The sequence below is a fragment of the Schistosoma haematobium genome, chromosome 6, assembly GCF_000699445.3.
Source record: "Schistosoma haematobium chromosome 6, whole genome shotgun sequence".
Taxonomy (NCBI): domain Eukaryota; kingdom Metazoa; phylum Platyhelminthes; class Trematoda; order Strigeidida; family Schistosomatidae; genus Schistosoma; species Schistosoma haematobium.
The window spans coordinates 10248191-10267031 of record NC_067201.1 but is presented as its reverse complement, the minus strand read 5'-3'; the positions used below and the strand labels follow the sequence as shown (position 1 = coordinate 10267031).

At 32.3% G+C, this 18841-nt stretch overlaps 1 protein-coding gene across 1 annotated transcript in view; it reads left to right on the top strand.

The window, feature by feature from the left end:
- The window catches only part of CDH2_8 (Chromodomain-helicase DNA-binding protein), a gene marked incomplete at its 3' end in the record, with an annotated part of 74846 nt that extends 58513 nt beyond the window's left edge, over positions 1-16333 (top strand). The window contains exons 11-15 of the mRNA XM_051219446.1: positions 2052-3029; positions 4835-7280; positions 10379-10503; positions 14504-14576; positions 15339-16333. Coding sequence (XP_051065442.1) covers positions 2052-3029; positions 4835-7280; positions 10379-10503; positions 14504-14576; positions 15339-16333 — 4617 coding nt within the window. The remainder of the gene's footprint in view (positions 1-2051; positions 3030-4834; positions 7281-10378; positions 10504-14503; positions 14577-15338) is intronic.
- Between the last annotated feature and the right edge of the window lie 2508 nt (positions 16334-18841).

Sequence of the window (18841 nt, the reverse complement as noted above, 5' to 3'; positions counted from 1 at the left end):
GGTAATGTCAAATCACTTACTGCTCATTTCGTTTAGTAATCATGTCTCACATTCTGAAGCTGGGTGATACATGTTCGAGTCGTATAGGAGAATCGGTCCTCTCAAGATCACATGTACACCTTGTTAATGATTACTGACTAGCTCGAAGTGCAGATCAAGTAGAATTTACTCGCTAACAACCTAATATTGTGTCAACATGTCACTTGTTAGATAGTAGGATAATTTTCTTGACTAATTATGTCAGCTAATTTGTGCTAATACGATATAAGATCTGAATTTACAGTAATCTTTTCTATCTTGAAACAAGTGACATTTTTCATATAATTTCTAAAAAATATTTCAAATCAAGTTGACAGAATGTATTTAAACTATTAGATAACAAACAGTACCTACAAGATAAAAATCCTAGATCATTAAATATCATAATGGGTAAGTTACTTTTAGGTTAACTTGCGATAATGGAGAAACTTGATAGAAGCATGACACTCATAACAAAACTCTATTGAACATATTATCAGTATTATATAATTAGAAAACAAAATTCATTAATATCATTGTAGTTTAAGTTACTGTAATTTCGCTTGTTAAATATTGATATTGTTTCTTGATAACAATTTCCATCTCAAAGACATTTTTCCCCGCCTTTATCTACAATAATCATCATCAGAATTTTTGTTTACGCTTTCAAATATAACTGAACATTCTCTTATCATAATAATAATCGAGCGATTTTCAACTAAGAAAATGAAAATAAAAATGACAAGTAGGAAGTAGTTTTATTCCCTATGCTTTGAAGATATTTAATCCTAACGCAAATCAGCATTACTTGTAATTGAATTTAAGTTACCTTCAATTAGTTTCACTTTCTTTCTCTTTCTTTCTTTACCTTTCTTCGTTATCTTCTGTTTGGATAGATAATTATATTAGCTGTATTGATGTTATCAAGAGATAAAACTTGAATTTCATCGTTTGTTTCGTTAACATAATTAGTTTTTTTCCAATATACTAAGATAGAGAGATAGGTTTCGTCGATGGGATTGGCTGGATTTGGGGTTATTGATTTTGACTCAGGTAATGGAAACATGAATTGTTTAGTAATTGGAAGTAGTCAGCTAAAAACTCTGCCTGGCCTGTAGGAATCAAATCTACGTCGTCCGTATATACAGTTTTGTGAACTTTTTAAATTATTTTTAATTCTAAAATGAGATTCATTGAGCAACAGTAGTATACAACTTAGCTCGATGAATCTATATCCCATCTGATGAGTCCCATATTAATAAGAAACCCGTGTCCTAGATTCCACTGCTACCCATATACCAAATATACTCAAACTTTTAATATCGAGGCAATTTAATCAAGACACATATATAGCAACAGAGACTGACTACCTTCAATCATGAATATGAAAACGAGGAATGACAAATCCTAGCTAATAACAAATAATTTTTTAAAATTAACTTAATATTAGTACTACTGTATCTAGTAATTAAATATGATAAATTAATCAAGAAATAACAATCAGTGAAATACCCAAACAAATCTGCATTCATTTATTTAACTTATCTTTTCTGGTGCAGATTCATGTACTTGGCTTCGAGCCACACTGTAATTGCGTTATCCAAAGTAATATATACGAGGAAACGTCTGAATCTACTAATTAGCAACCAAAATCTTAACGTCACAAGCATTGATCCATCACTCTTTCTGTGGAGAAATCTAATTAAAAAGCTTGGATATTGGAGAGTGTTGATTTAATTTACTGTTTAGCGGAATTTCATGAATACAGTTTTTTTTTACCATAAATTGTTATCATCTAGAGAATTATTAGGCACCGAACAGTCTTTTCGTTCTAGTTTTAGGTTCCTAATAAGGGTCCACCCGTGACCATAAATATACATCCTGTTGATAATTATATCAATGATTTCAAAATACTATCTTTTAGGCAACTGATATGACTTTACACATGACTGTGCTCACATTTTCTTCCTAAACCATTACGATTCTATAGTTGTTAACTATTTACTTATTGTATTTTATTTTTTTTAATTCAGGGTCCGGATGCTGAATATTTCGAATTATTAAACCATACAACAGATTCCCGAATTTCTAACTCATATGATTCTAAACCTAAAAACATTAAATCCCTACATCTTATAAGTCGTTTCACATTAGATCGTGAACGTAAATCCGATTATCGATTAATCCTTTTAGCTTATGATCAATCTGAACAGTCTAAGTTACGTAATACAGCTCAATTACCAATTAGCATTTATATTAAAGAAGTGAATGAATATGCACCAAAATTCAATTTCGGTATTAATATTACTAATCAACAAGGTAATACTATTCGACAACAACTATTGAACACTGATCACACATTTATTGGACATTCTAATCGATTTCATCCACAAGTACAAATTAAATCATTTTCATATGATTCCCAATTGATTGTAGGTGAACAACAAAACCAAGAACGGGTCGAAGATAACAATCATATTAAATTACCAAATTCCAATTATTTAATTCTTGGATTACCTGAAGATATCAATGTTGGGAGTCGAATCTATCGTGTACAAGCAATTGATTTTGATTCAATTGATTTCTCTACGATTAATAATCCATACCAATCTTATCAATCAACACATCCTAGAATTACTGTACATTATTTTATTGCACAAGAAACTGATCTCGGAGTTAAACATTATTTCCGTTTAGGGAAAGAAGATGGTTGGATAATATTGATACAACGATTAGATTATGAATCTGGTTCACGTAATTATATATTGCCTATTTTGGCAATCGACTTTGGACGTCCACAATTGAGTAGCACACTAACACTTACTATACAAGTATTAGATGTCAATGATGAAGCTCCGAGTATTACTATACGTGGTATTGAATCGACTAATATAAATCATAATAATTATCAACGTACAATTGGACATTCAACAATGGACAGTTTTAATCCTACTCATTTTCAAATATTAGCTGTAAGAGAAAATTCTCCTATTGGTACTTTTATCGCAAAGGTATGGAAAAGTGATACTTTATTTGTGTATGAATAGTGTTTGTTTTCATGTTTTACTCGGCCAGTGTTATTCACCGAGTTAATCATAGACTGCTCGAATGTTTATTTCTTCTGTAATTAGCTATTCACTATTCATCGTAAAAAAAAACAACAACAGCATAATGGACACTGGATTAAATTTACCACTAAATGGAACTTCGTGAAACAATGACTTATAATAGTGAAATTTAATTTGATTCCTGCAATAATGTAATATTACACAAACGAACACTAAAATCAGTGGTCAACGAATACATCATTGTTTTGATTGAATTATTTGTTTCACAAAGAGCTCATTAGTCAAACAATTTGTAATGTTCAACCTTTGATATGTTTGCGTTTAGCTTGAAAGTACCTTGTATGTTGAGGTATTGTGAAGACCGGTATGTTAAAGAATCTGAAAGTGTAAAGAATAAGATAATGATCGAGCTGAAAAATCAACAAACATACAGAGTGCATTTACATTTAATGATGAAAACAATCGGTAACAATCTGAATTAAATCAAGTCTAAGATTAACAGAATCTCGAAAATTGATATTAGAAGTTAATAGCTTAAAGTTTCCTATGCGTCAACGATTGATATTTTTTTCATTATTCAATTGTCTATATGATAAAATCTATTCTCCACTGTTATTAACTTAATATATTTATTTGACCGTTTATTTGACCAGTTCTTCGGTATATAACATCATAAACGGATTTGCTACATTCACTCGTACATTAAACAATTTTAGAAGACTTGAAAGCACCACTAATGGTGAGATAGACATTGTTTTACGTCTTGTAATTGATAAAACTATTTCAGAATAAATTTTCAATAAATATTCGAAATTAATAATTGAATTTCTTGAAAGTAAACATTTTTAATTCAGTTTCGGTTTCATTAATCACTGGAATAACATCATAATTTGCAGTAGTAGATACCAGTAGCCAGTAGTTTATGCTAGTGTTCATTTAATGGAGTAATTTCACATAATAAATATTTATTTTCATTGGAAATAAGATGTTATTGAAATGACCTATGAACTAATAGACAAATACTTTCTTCATAAGCAAAGGTGGATGGTGGCTATCAGTGGAATCCAGGACTCGTCAGCTGGATGTATCTGCATCCTAGAATTGACGGTCACTCTGGGACTCGAACCCAGTATCATTCGCTTCAAACGCCACCCCGTTATCCACCTATCTAACGAGTCCCGATAGCCACTGGCTCAAGTCCAAGAATATACACCGACTATAGGCTGCAGGCATATCCGGCTGACCAGTCCCAAACAGGACGAAACGCGAGTCCTGGATTCCACTGTTAGCCATCATCCACCTTTGCTTATAACGCTTGTGACTTAAGGCATCCGACTTACGATGCACATATCCCAATAAGAGGCTGATCAATTAAAGTCCTAAACATCTATGGGAAGATTTAAACAAATAATACAAGATCAATTTAAATACTTTTTTCGTTTTTGAGAATTCTTATAGAAAGTCGGATATTACTTCTTCCAAATTTCGGTCTATAACTTCTAAAATTATCGAAAAGTAAAATATTGAAAAGTGCGATTCCATTAAATCGAGTGTCATCCCGACTATATATCAAGTTAGCGCACAATAAATGTATGATTTCAGGTTTTTATCAAAGCTCAGTATCATCGGAATCCTTTCAAATGTCATTCTGTTGTTTTCACAATGTATTTATCTTTGAGCTACTTAAATCTAATTCAGTAATGTTACGTGTTTTTCTGAATTTCGCATATTGTTTAACAACAAAATAGGTGTCTGCTAGAGATCGAGATACAGGAGCTTCAGGAGAAGTGGAATGCTACTTAAGTGAAGCAGATAACTTTGGTCGAAGAACTCAGGAATCTGGTAGTTCACTTGAATCGGATTACTTAAAAGGTCTTCAAAATTTTGCATTACATCATGTTGAAGATGATTCAATTCATTCAGCCACTATAACAAACAACATTGAATCAACAGTATCATCCAGTTATATTCAACACAAACAGTCCAGTGTATTAGGACGTCATGATACTGAGTACATACTTATGACAAAGACAATTTTAAACAGAGAAGTTAAAAATTTCTATTTTATTTATCTTACATGTCATGATCATGTTGAAAAAAAATCTTACTTGAGTTATTCTTTACAACACAATAATAATAATATGCCTTCATCAACTTCAACAAAACGTCTTTCTTCAACAAAATTATTAAAAATCAATATTTTAGATGAAAATGACAATGGACCACAATTTGATCGTTTACGTTATGAAGTGAAAATCTTAGAAAATTCCATTGAAAATACTGAATTAATTAAATTAAATGCGTATGATAAAGATGAAGAAAGTCATATAGGCTATCGATTTGTTCAAGTCACTGATCAATTTATACAAAATTATACAAATTTAAATTTAAGCACAATTTATGCACATTTTAAAATTGATTCAAGATCTGGTAGAATTAAAACAACGAATGTACCATTAGATAGAGAAGTTAAAGATTCAATGATAATACCTGTTATAGCATATGATGATGAATTTCCAAGTAGAACATCACATGCATGGATACATGTGGAAATAGAAGATGTTAATGATAATATACCAAAATTAACAGGGAATACAACCTTTTGGATAGATGAAGAAGATACAACTATGGAACATTTGATCAATGGTGGTAACCATAATCGAAGTAGTAGTAGTAGTAGTAGTAGTAGTACAACTTTAGGTACAAGACAATATCATTCAACAAATCGCCACATATTTATTGGACGTTTAAATGGTGAAGATTATGATATTGGAGAAAACGGAAAAATCATCTTTAAATTAGGCTATGAAAATCAATATAATATTAATAGTCCAAAATGGTTTTTACGTTCAGATGGTAATCTATTTGTTCAATCAATTAGAATGTACAATGATAGAAGTATTGATAATAATAATTATTATTTAGATCGTGAAAAAACACCTTTTTATGAAATACCAATTATAATTAGTGATTTAGGTAAAAATCCTACTTTATCTTCAACAGTAACCATTACAATTAGTTTAAGAGATGTGAATGATAATTCACCAAAATTTTTAAAACCATCATATAATAATCATAATTTAAATCTGAATATAAGTCATATTCATGCTGATCATGATCATACTCGATCAACTTTAAATGATCCTAATTTAAAAACATTAAATATACCAACTGAACGAATTAATATATTCAATATAGATAGTACAAATCCTGGTACATTAATTTATACAGTTCATGCAATTGATTTAGATGATGGTGATAATGGTAAAATTATATATAAACTTGAAGCATATGAAGGATATTGGCAATTATCATATAATTCATATCAATCATTCAATAATATTAATCATCATCATAATAAATCATTAAATAATTATTTTATTATTGATCAAATTTCTGGTGAGATACGAATTAATCAATTAATTACTAGTGAAAATTTACAAAAAATACCTAAAAGTTTAATTATTTTAGCTGAAGATTGTGGTATACCATCAAGACGAAATTATGCCCTATTATATATTGATTTTATGAATGAAAAACAAAATAAACAAATAATGAACAATAATGATCATTATCATGATAATTCACTATTAAATATCAATCATAAAAACATAAAAACTAACTTAGATACTATTGATCAATTAATTAATTCATCAACTGATTTGAATGAATATCATAAAAATCAATATATGGGATTCTATTCAAATAGGAATATCAAAATCCATGGTAACAATAATAATCATAATCATAATAATCCACAATTGAAATTATTGGATAGTGATAAACAACAAATAAATCATCATCATCATCATCAATCAAATTTATTATCTACATCCAAAATGAAATATACTCAATCAATGAATAAAAAATTATCATTCAAATCACCATCATTAATTCAATTACAAAATAATCAACAAAATGATAATAATAATAATGATTTAGAAAGATTAATACCAATTTATGAAAATTCTATAAATACTGAACCAATGGAAATCATTAATCCATATCAAAATAGTACTGAATTAATTACTGGTTTAGGTATTGGATTAGTAATTATTATTTTAGTATGTTTACTATTATTAATAACTTATGCTTTACATGGTGTACAAACGATTCGATTAAATAGAAATGGACTTCATATTGATCGTAATAAGTTACATAATAACACTATGAAACAATATCAATATAAAAGTGGTGAGTTCTTCTTTTTTTTTTGTGTGTGCATGATATGAGTTTAGAAAATGGTTTTATTGAGTAAAAATAGTTGATTTCTTTTTGATATGGTAGGTGCTACTGATGTCGATGGATATAAGTAGTATAGATTATCAATCGAAAGTGAAGGTTAAAAAGATCGGGAAAAAAAATGAATGAGAACAACGAATGATTGGTGTAGAATTGAGAGAATAATGAAATCTAAGATAATAGATTGACATTTTGCAAATGAAGTATTTACTGTATGGTTCTCAGATTTTACTAAGGGATTCTGTAATTTTGTGTTCAAATACATTCGATTGTCTCAACTTGCGTTCTCATTCACTACAATGATATTATTGTCGATGAAATAACAGTGGAAAATTTATAGTTAAACAATTCAGCTTAAAGCGAACTTGATAGCTTTAAAATTTTCATCATGAACAATTGATACACTAGATCATCTGAGGACTTATATTCATGATTAGATTTTAATTCCTAAGATACTGATTACAATGAAGGGTTTTCAGCATGAATTTTCTAACAAATCCCCATCTTATTCTCATTTGACCTGTGAATATTTAAACAAAAATATCTTTGTATTTAGAAATATTCTTCAACAGTGATTAGGTGTCAGTTGTTTAATAACATTTACAGTTAGTTTAGCTCTTATGAGATTTAGGGAGAGAAAGATCGAATGCACTAGGGACACTGAGAAAGATCCTGAGTCATGTGAAATAAAAATTTTAACCACTGTTATTGATAATTCCTCACACTCAAGTCAGATAGTCTGCATCTACCTACACAAGTCGATCCAACGGTTACTGACTTCACGAACTGATGCCACATTTGATTTGGTCACTGTTAGCTTTCCTTTATCCTGCTCATATATCAGCTTTCCAGCCAAATTAAGAAACTCTGATTATTGGTCTAAATCTCAATGGTTTAATAGTGGTTGAAGGGATCTTAAATGTTAAGCAACATTCAACTAGATATCATTCATAACTGCATTATGATGTTACATTACCAGGTTAATAAATTCCATGGAAATTGTTCATTGTCGACAGCTTTTTATTATTCTGATTATTTCCAAAACGTCTTGTACGTCGATTTAAAATTGTTTTTGTTATATTAAATAAATTGTAACGCTATTCAAGGTATTCGTTCCCTATAAAATTTCAAATTTTGTTTGTCAGATAGACACGAGTTTATCTGTAATGTTTTACTTATGTTGTCTTCAGGAATTTTGCCTATTTTTTGGTTCATTTAGAGACTCAGTGCTATGTACTAGAGTGTTATTTTCATTTTCAGTTCATGTGGTTATCCATATCTGGCTTGTATTGGAATATCAACTAAGTACATCTCAATATATCAGGTGAAAAACAGATTTGATGAACATTCGGGGTCAAAACGAAGTCTTTAATGATGATTACACTCTAATATGCAGCACTTACTTACGCCTGTTATTCCTCGTGGAGTATGGATCTCTGATCAGCAACTCACTAACTTAATGAACAGATAAATGACTGGAAATCCTAGATACAACATACTTCGGTAAATTTGTAAACATCGAGGATAAACTTAGCCTAAAATAATAAAGTGACTAATTAAAATGTATGTTTCTGAGTATATCTGCGAACTTATGGGTGATAAGAATTAGAAACTTGTTTGTATTGAATTGTATTTGGATAAAATTTGTTCATATTAATTTACTCGTTGTTCATCGGTCAGTAACACACTACTTTCCATTGTAATTCTCTTTTTTAATAACTTGTTTTTATGAAATAGCATTTTATATATATCTTAACCACAGTCCTGTACTTATTATTGACTTACTTCCACCAAAGAGATTTTTTAAAAATTGTACCGAAAGGCCGCTCGTAATCAATGAAGTGAACCAGGTCAGAACCAATTGGGAATATTCATAAACAATAACATTGTAATAATGATTACAGTGTGCTTCAAACTGAGACTGAAACTAGTACTATCGTATTTGAACCCATAAGCTAAATGACTACATGTTTAGTTAGTTTGATTGTGTATGGGTACTCAGTGGTTTATACTAGTGAGGGGTTTCTAAATCTACGCAAAATACTCATTGGTCCTAACCAATACTTTAGTTAATTTGTACTTACGTATTGATAAGTATTGTAATTAAACGATTTGACCCTTGCTTCTTATTAGCTTTCTACTTCCTAGAAATCATCTTTTATTGAATCCCAAACAGAAAACAGAAGACAGAAAGTATGGAATAAACTTTCTTCGAAATTCAATGTATGTTCAGAAAAAAAGGGTAGTGGTGTATTTTAGGCTCAAACATTTTGGAAAACATATTAAAATTGATTAGGAACATCGATAATTGCCCAGCCATATTAACTAAAACATTATTCATCATTTTCTAAAGTTCTCTTTGAAATTTCTGAAGAATGTTGATTAGTCGGACTATTTTCAGTTTTTTCCTAGCATCTGGGATCTTCAATGAAATACTGAGGGGTTTTAATATATATTTATATATATGATTAATTTCGCAGTGATTCTTTATAAATTTCAATGCCCTGGTATGGCCGAGAATGGGGAGAGTCCGCTCTCCCTCTCCAAATGCTCTCACACGGCCACGCGTATATAGCCTTTGTCAGGGAAGTCCTACTCACTGCATTCTAGTGGCGGGGGTGTTGTTTACAAAAATGAGAGGACGAAAAGCGAATGTCCGGCACTTTAACCGGATTCCAAACCAATAGTGCACATGGGCTCCAGTATCCTGCGGGAACAAATGGCTTATGAACCAATTGTTGGTCATCGGCTTCCATGGGACTGCATCTCCTCACGATGCTCCACTGCCTTGTGGATCAAACCTTCAGGTCGAAGGCTCGGGGAATGGCCCCCTAAGAAAACCTCCTGCTTCGGTTTGGGCACCCGTGCAGTATCACAGCCCCCACACATATCGAGTGAGATTTGTGTGGCGCATATTTATTTGGTGCCTCCCTGTACCAATATCTGTGTTAAAATAGATGATAATAAATAAATCAATGAAATCTTCCATTTGATACAAGTTTATTTAAATAATTTTTCATTTGTTTTCTTGTTTCTTATGCATTTTTCAGATAAAAGCAACAATAACAATCATAACATGAACAATCAAATCGATGGGAAAAACAACGGTCATACCAGTAAATGGAAACATTTCTGTAATGTTATACAATTGGTCATCAACCGTAATCGTCCGTTGGTAAGTTATTCTCTGAGTATATTTAACATTAGTACTTCAAGTAGTACAGAGAGATAATTTTATGAGAATAATAGACGAATTCAAAATTCACTTTATCAGAAGTGTTTTTCTCAAAAAAGGAAAATCCTTTTCATTAATCTGTTATTGATTGATTAAAATCGAATTTAGGTTTATTGTGTTTAATATAGATTGGTTTGCATAAAGGATACAAGTGAGTAGCTATGTGAACTCAGTAGCTAAGTGAATAACGCGTGGGCATTTGAAGTGAAAGGTAATGGGCTCGAGTCTCATAGTGAACATCAACTCTGAGATACAGGTACATCCTACTGACGAGTCCGAATTAGAACAAAACGCTCCACGTCCAATTTTTTCTATATAAAACATAAAACATACCAATCAAATTATTATTATTCTAATTTATTTATCGATCCATTTCGTCAAAAGGCTGCTGCTATACTGGTCGTCTTCTGCATTTGTTATTGCATGTGCGATAGAACAGCCAGATCATCTGCGAAGTCTAGATCATCTAATTGCATCCTAGATATCCACTGTATCCCATGCTTTTCTTCAGATATCGATGTCTTCATGATTCAGTTGATCACCAGGAGAAAGAGGAAGAGTGAGAGTAAGCAACCTTACCTGACACCGATCTTTACTTCGAACGAGTTTGTCAGCTATCCTCCATGCACGATTTTTTCGATTCGTTGTACAGGACTGTTCTCTGGGATTGTCTATTGAAGAAGGGTGTGCCTGAGAAGTTTATTAACATCCTAAAAGCCCTATATAAAAACACCTCAGGCAGAGTGAGGGCATACAACCACCTCGCTCCATTGTTCCATTCGAGCAGTGGGGTTAGGCAGGGTTGCCCAATCTCACCATTCCTCTTCAACTTTGCCATCGATGACATTCTGAAAACAGCTCTGATGAATGTAAGTAATGGTGGTGTGGACCTGTTGCCTGGAGAAAGACTTCTCGACCTTGAGTATGCGGATGATATTGTCTTACTGTGCGATAATGCCCAAGGCATGCAATCCGCACTTAATCAGTTGGCAATCAGTGTCCGTAGGTATGGTATGTGCTTTGCACCTTCGAATTGCAAAGTACTCCTACAAGACTGGCAGGATTCCAATCCTGTATCCACCCTGGATGGTGAGCAGATAGACGTAGTCGAGAAGTTCGTGTATCTGGGTAGCTGCATAAGTGCTGGTGGGGGTGCGAGTGGTGAGACCAATGCACGTATAGTGAAAGTCAGAACAGCTTATGCCAATCTGGGCCACCTTTGGCGTCTTCGTGATGTTAGTCTGGCTGTAAAAGGTCGGATCTACAACGCGTCGGTGAGAGCAGTTTTGCTCTATGCTTGTGAAACCTGGCCTCTCCGAGTTGAGGACGTTAGACAACTCTCTGTGTTCGATCATCGTCGTCTCCGAAGGATTGCTGACATTCAGTGGCAACACCATGTCAGTAATGCAGAGGCTCGGCATCGTGTGTTCGGGCACAGAAATGATAATTCAATTGGTGTTACCATCTTGAAACACCGACTGTGGTGGCTTGGACATGTTCTCCGAATGTCGTCTCAGAGAATTCCACGTCGTGCATTATTTGCCGACTCTGGGACTGGTTGGAAGAAGCGGAGAGGTGGTCAGTGCATGACATGGTGTCGTGACATGAAAGAAAGCTGCAAAGGACTGGCTTGTGTCGGTCCTTCACGACTCCCTGGTTGGGGTCTGAGAGATGGTGCTACACAGTGGCTAGAGACGTTATCAGATATGGCTCAGAATAGAAGCCAGTGGCGATCCTGCTGTAACCTTCTTTTACTTTCTTCATAAAAAGTGGTTGTGTCTCCTTTACCTGAAAGATTTCTTCTGATTGTACCTTTGCGTTCCCTGATTACTAGCACATTACCTTACACCAATCTCTTCGTCATTGTTCTCTCTTTTTTTTGTTGCGCTCCTTAGCTTTTTTTTCTTTCTTTGTATTCCTCTCGAATTTTCATTGTTTTGTGTGGCGCATATATATTGGCGCTCTCTTGTACCAATATTCATGTGTCCAAATAAATAAATAAATATGCACGATTTTGCAATTTAATCCATCACAAAAATTCTGTATAATATTGACTATCTTCTGAAGCACATCGTAGTGTCAAAGAAACCTCCATAGAAAGATTATGAAATTATAAATTCAATGATTTACACAGTATTAATTGTCTCACATATTTATTCTTAGTAAAATTATAATAAAATGAATATCTATTGTTTATTCAACTGTGAATAACAAATTAAATTGACTAACTAAATGAACTTTTCATTCACATTACATCACACTAATAAACAATTTAAGTAGGATAAATGTTATAATTTATCAGTTAAATTCAATCTTATCATTTTACAGATAAATGATTTTTTCGATTTAAATGATACATTTGAAATTGTATCAAATTGTGAATAGATTGTTTTATTAAAGTTTTAAAATATTGAGATCTTTAAAAAAATGATAGCAACATTTTTAAATTGTTAAACTAGGCGCGGTTTCTTTTTTTAAATAAAATACTGTCTATGATGGATAGTGGCTAGCAGGACGCGCGTTTCGTCCTATTTGGGACTCGTCAGCTGGATGTACCTGTATCTCACAGAGTTGATGTTCACTCTGGGACTCGAATCCAGTACCATTCGCTTCAAACGCCATCGCGTTATCCACTCAGCTACTGAACCCTAATAGCCACTTGCTTGTGCAAGCGTCCTGGATTCCACTGCTAGCCACTATCCATCATTGCTTACAAATAGCTTGTGAATTAAGGTAATATCGAGGCATACTCACATTATGCACAGATGCCAATAACAGACTGATCAATTGCAGTCTTAAACCTCAATGGGAAGATACAAGTCAAACAATACCAAGTGAATTAAAATACTATTTATTTCAAAGTTAAATGTTCAGTTGTTTTTTTTGGAGGGTGGGTATTTAATTAACTTACGTTGACTAGATATTGTTAGTATTAGATAATGTAACGGTTAGAATTATTGACTTTGTCTTGGATAACCTCCGGTTAGACTCTTAGAGTTCGAATGTTTTTACGCCAAAAGCCATTATTATTATGTCTTTACTAGGAAAAGATAGTATTTGTAATTCAATCTAGCCTTGTTGTTTTTTTAAATCAGATATTCTGCGAATATTTTCAATAGTTTCTTATGAACATCGTTATTATCATTAAAAAAGGTGGAAATTTGTAGAAAATGACAAGTTTGCAGACCTGTTTACACAACTTCTTGACTTTAGCTAGATAAACACTGAAAATTGAACTTTTCAACAGTCCTCATTGACGACCTACCAACCCGTGGTCAATGGGAGGATATTTAGACCTCATGATGAACGCATTTAATAATCTAAAAATATGGTATGGCGTTAAATCTTTATGCTGTCAATGTGTTAACAGTTAAAGTCATTATTGTTGATTAGTAAACATTATAAAACAGTAGATAATGAATGTTCAAAAGTTTACAATAATTCTTTCAATCGACTAATGCTTTCCATACATTGAACAAATGTTAGTGTTTTGATAGAAAGCAAAATGATAATTTTGAGATGGTGGAAAAGATTTATAGCTTAGGTGAATGATTTTGATGGAGTTTTGTTCTCTGAGCTAGATGGTATGGTTTAAGGTCAACAAAAACTAATCAACATCGAGGTCTACAAGGTAAGCTATAAACCACATGTAGCGAAATTCGAACACTTCACTTCTACCAGAAGTTTGTGCTGATGATGTCGTTCCGAAGAATGATGTAAGCTCCACGACCAAACTATACAGCTCAGAGAATAAAACTCCATCGAAATGATGATTAAACACTGATTATACTACTTGTATAGTTAATAGTTTATAACTCTTCCTACCAAACAATATATCTTTTAATTGATAATAAACATTATTATCTAAGATAAAATCTAAGAAAAAAGACGATAACTTTTAACTTGAATATATATATACTGTACATTATTGATTTTTTAGAATAATGAAACAATGCCGAAAAGTATTAAAACCGTGAACTCTTCAAAATCATATGCATTAAATCAAGATAAAAGTGAGTGTAACCTTTGTAACGTTAGTTTGTCTTCTAAATGATCTTTCTAATTTACATAAATACGGAGTACTGTAGTGCACGAATACTCGGATGAGGAAGATCAATTTATTATTTGATGCAAAATCACAGAGTTTTCTTCATAAAATAAAACATTTTCTATCAGTTGTCTCTTAGAAACTTCATTGTTCTTTCATTTCTGTTATTATTAAAATTGCTATCTATTTACATTTCTGTTTTATTTGATTTAATCTCCTCAACGTTTCTGTTGACAGGCGTTCCACTTTTGTTTGCTGTTATATACTGCTTATGTCTGCCGACATATATAGCATACACCATAGTATAATAATTTAAGTAAAAACAGAACCTTTAAAATGATAGAGACTTGTATCTCAGGTGAATGTTTTTGGTAGTGTTGTAATCTTTGAACTAAATTGATTAATGGATAAGGTTTGGTTGTTTTGTTCTGAATAAAAAAATTATCAGCGGTCACTTTGTACAGAAGTGAAAATTTTCAGTTATTCCATAATTGTTATATTCATTCATACTGATGGTCTTGTTTATAATTCATTTTGTTGTCTTCATTTATTCTGGACTATGTTAACAGTCTCATATAGAGTTAGTCAACAGAATTATGTCGAATCCTTTAGTTCGAAAAGCTAATGACTTGAATTGTATTATAACATAGGGCTCTCTGTTACTATAATTATATATTATCCTTCTAGGAATTGTCTACTAATCATTTATAGTGTTTATATTTTACAGATAAATCATATAATGTACTCGGTATGACAATGGATATACCATTTTCTAATGATTGGGAAAGTGTTCATAGTGAATTTAATCCAACCAATCCAAATCAAAAACAGATTAGTAATGATAAAAAGCTTAATTATGCTAACAAAACTATGAATCATCAATGTATTTATCCACAAATAAGCACATTTGTACCTGTAATGAATTCTGTTGAAATGGATACAATGTATAAACATGATACTTGTGAAATTTCACCTAATGATACAATTAATACTGTTGGTAATACAATTACTACCAAACATAATCAACTTTTACAAACAAATATTTCACAAGATGAATCACAACCAGAATTACATAATACTAGTGATGGTAATAGTAATAATATTAATAATAATGAACCTAACAGTAATCGTTATCCACGTATTTATACTGTTTGTACAGACGGTATTCTACCAATATCAGATTATATGACATTAAATCTTCCAGATAATCATAGTCATTATGTTAAACATTTGATGCCGGCAAATTGTCATTTTTTAACAAATAATATAGACTTTCATAGATCCAATATGACTGTACCAAAAGTTTTATTTCCGCATAATGATGATATTTATCTTCATCGTCATCATTATCATCATCATCAACATCATCAACAACATCATGAGCCGTTAATGAATACATCAAATGAATTGCATAATCAATCTCTTCTTCTTACTCAAACTCCTGTAACCTATTCTTCTTCATCATCATCATTGAATTATTGTACTTCACCAGGACAATATTGTCGAATACCATCAACAATAAATAATAGTAATAAATTATCAAATTCATTAAAAAATTGTACAAAACAACATGTTATGATAAATATATCAAATGATCAAAATCAAATAAATATTGTGAAAAGTACAGAACAAATAAATAAGATGTTAAATAATATAAATCAACAAAATATTCCGGAGGATTCTTTCAAGGCGAATTCCTTGAAATCGGGCAGTTTTGTATAACAATAATAATAATAATAATAAGTACTATTATGATCATGATTACTCTGTCATTATAGTTTTTCTCTGTGAACACATTCACTATTGTTTTCCATCATTTTAATCTAATGTTAAATCATATTCATTGAATTAAGTTATTTAAGGTAAAAGAAAAAGAACAAACAAACAACCGTTTAAATATTTCAATATTCAATGTATCAACAGGGTTTTTTAATTGTTTTGTTTTATTTACCTTCTTCTATTCGTCCTTCATTAAGCACAAAAAATGTGTTCTTTTAAAACACTTTCCTCATTATCTTTAATATATCGAATGGAAATATATATGTATGTGTTTGTCTATTTGTTCGCTGTTTTGTTTTTTTGATCATGGCATTCATAACGTTGTATTATTTAAATGGTAAAATTTTTGAAATAGGTTTCTTTGTAAATGGGATTCTCAGCAATAATATGAATACTATAACCTGTTTGTGTTTTGTTTTTGATGGAGTTTTGTTCTCTGAATTGGATGGTTTGATCATAGAGCTTTCATTATCATATCATTAACATAAACTTTAGGTAGAAGTCTCATCAACTGGAGATACAAATTGTTTCCACTACCCCTTGTTTTGTATTGAATACTTTCATGTCTGATAAATGAAGTGAAAATTTATTAATAACTTATAATATTTCATTAACGGTCTGCTGTTTAGAACACTTAGCTTTTAATTAGCCAATAGCATGTAAAAAATTCGCCTGTAATTCTTCTAGGGTTATTGTCAGTATCAAGACCGTATAAAGAAAGAAGGTTGTGAATGGGGTCAGAAACCTTAACCAGTAGAAAACAATCTTGTTAAAGAAAAATGCTAACCAGAATAAATAAATTAAACCACATAAATCCTGACCTGGGAGTTGAAGGATCTTCAGTTAGAAGAATTGTGACTCTTCATGGTGAAAGCTGATATTCTTCGAAAGTTACAAGGCCAATGCCACTTCTGGCAACCATAGCAACAACTAATGTAAATACATGAAATGTCCGAACAATGTGGGAAATCGGGAGGATCTATCAAATAGCTACAGAAATGAAGATATACAACATAACAGTTCTCGAAATCAGAAAAAACCGATTGGGCCCAAGCTGGACAGCAAAAACTAGATACGGGAGAGATGCTGCTGTACTCTGGTCACGAAGAAAATATTTCACACGCTCAGGAAGTTGCTCTGATGCTGTCATAAGAAGCATATAAAGCACTTATAGGATGTAAATCTCATGGCTACGGTATCTTTAAGGCAACCTTTAAAACAAAGAAGGAAAGAATCACGATGAATGTTATCCAATGTTATGCACCCACCAATGATAACAACGACAACAATAAAGATCACCTCTACTAGATGCTGCAAGCAGTCATAGCGAAGTGCCCAAGAAAGGATCTCACCATCCTGTTGGGATACCTAAGCGCCAAAGTTAGAATGGACAGCATCGGATATGAAGATACCATGGGACGATATTAGACCGACTGGGAAAAAACAAAGACAATCGTGAGAGTTTCGCAAATTTAAGTGCACAATATTCCCACACAAACCCATACACAGAGCTAAATTGGTCTCACAGGATCACACTACACAGAACCAGACAGATCATATTTGTATCAATAAAAAATTCAGAAGGTCAATAGAAGACGTGAGAACCAGGTTCAATACAGACTTCCTTCAATATACTAACAAACTCAACGAATCCAAGATAACTCCAAACAACAGGTTCTAAGCCTTACAACATCTACTGAAAGAAAAAGAAACCACCATGATGGACAATTGGAAAGGGATCAAAGAAACACTAAGTTCAACATGTCAGGAGGGTTTGAACTACAAAAAGCATCATCATACAGAGTGGGTCTCTATCGAAACCCTGGACATGATTCAAGAAAGGAAGAAGAAGAAGAAAGCAATTAACAGTAGTCGAACAAGAACAAGGAAATTCAAGACAGAAGCTGAATACACAGTAAATAACAAGCGAGTGAAGAAGAGCATTAGGGCCGACAAACAGAATTATGTAGAGGACCTAGCAATGACAGTGGAAAAGTTGCAAGAGAACGAAATATGAGACGACTATATGGCACAATGAAGAAACCAGTAGCAAAATATTGTAAACCAGAGAGACCGGTGAAGAACAAAGAAAGAAATCTAATCACTGGAATTCAGGAATAGAGGAACAGATGGGTAGGAAATTTTGAAGAATTATTGAATAGACCAACTTCAATGAACCTACTGAACATCGAACAGAACCCACAGACCTTTTTATAGCTGTCACTCCACTAATAGTTGAAGAAAACAGGATGTCCACCAGACAAACCAAGAGTTGGAAAGCAGTAGGAACTTATAACACACTACCTGAAATACTGAAGTCAGGCATAGAAGTAACTGCAAACATGCTCCACATTCTATTCAGGAAGACTTGGGATGAAGAACAAGTGACGATGAACTGGAAAGAAGGACGCCTCATCAAGATACCAAAGAAATACAGAGGAATCACACTAA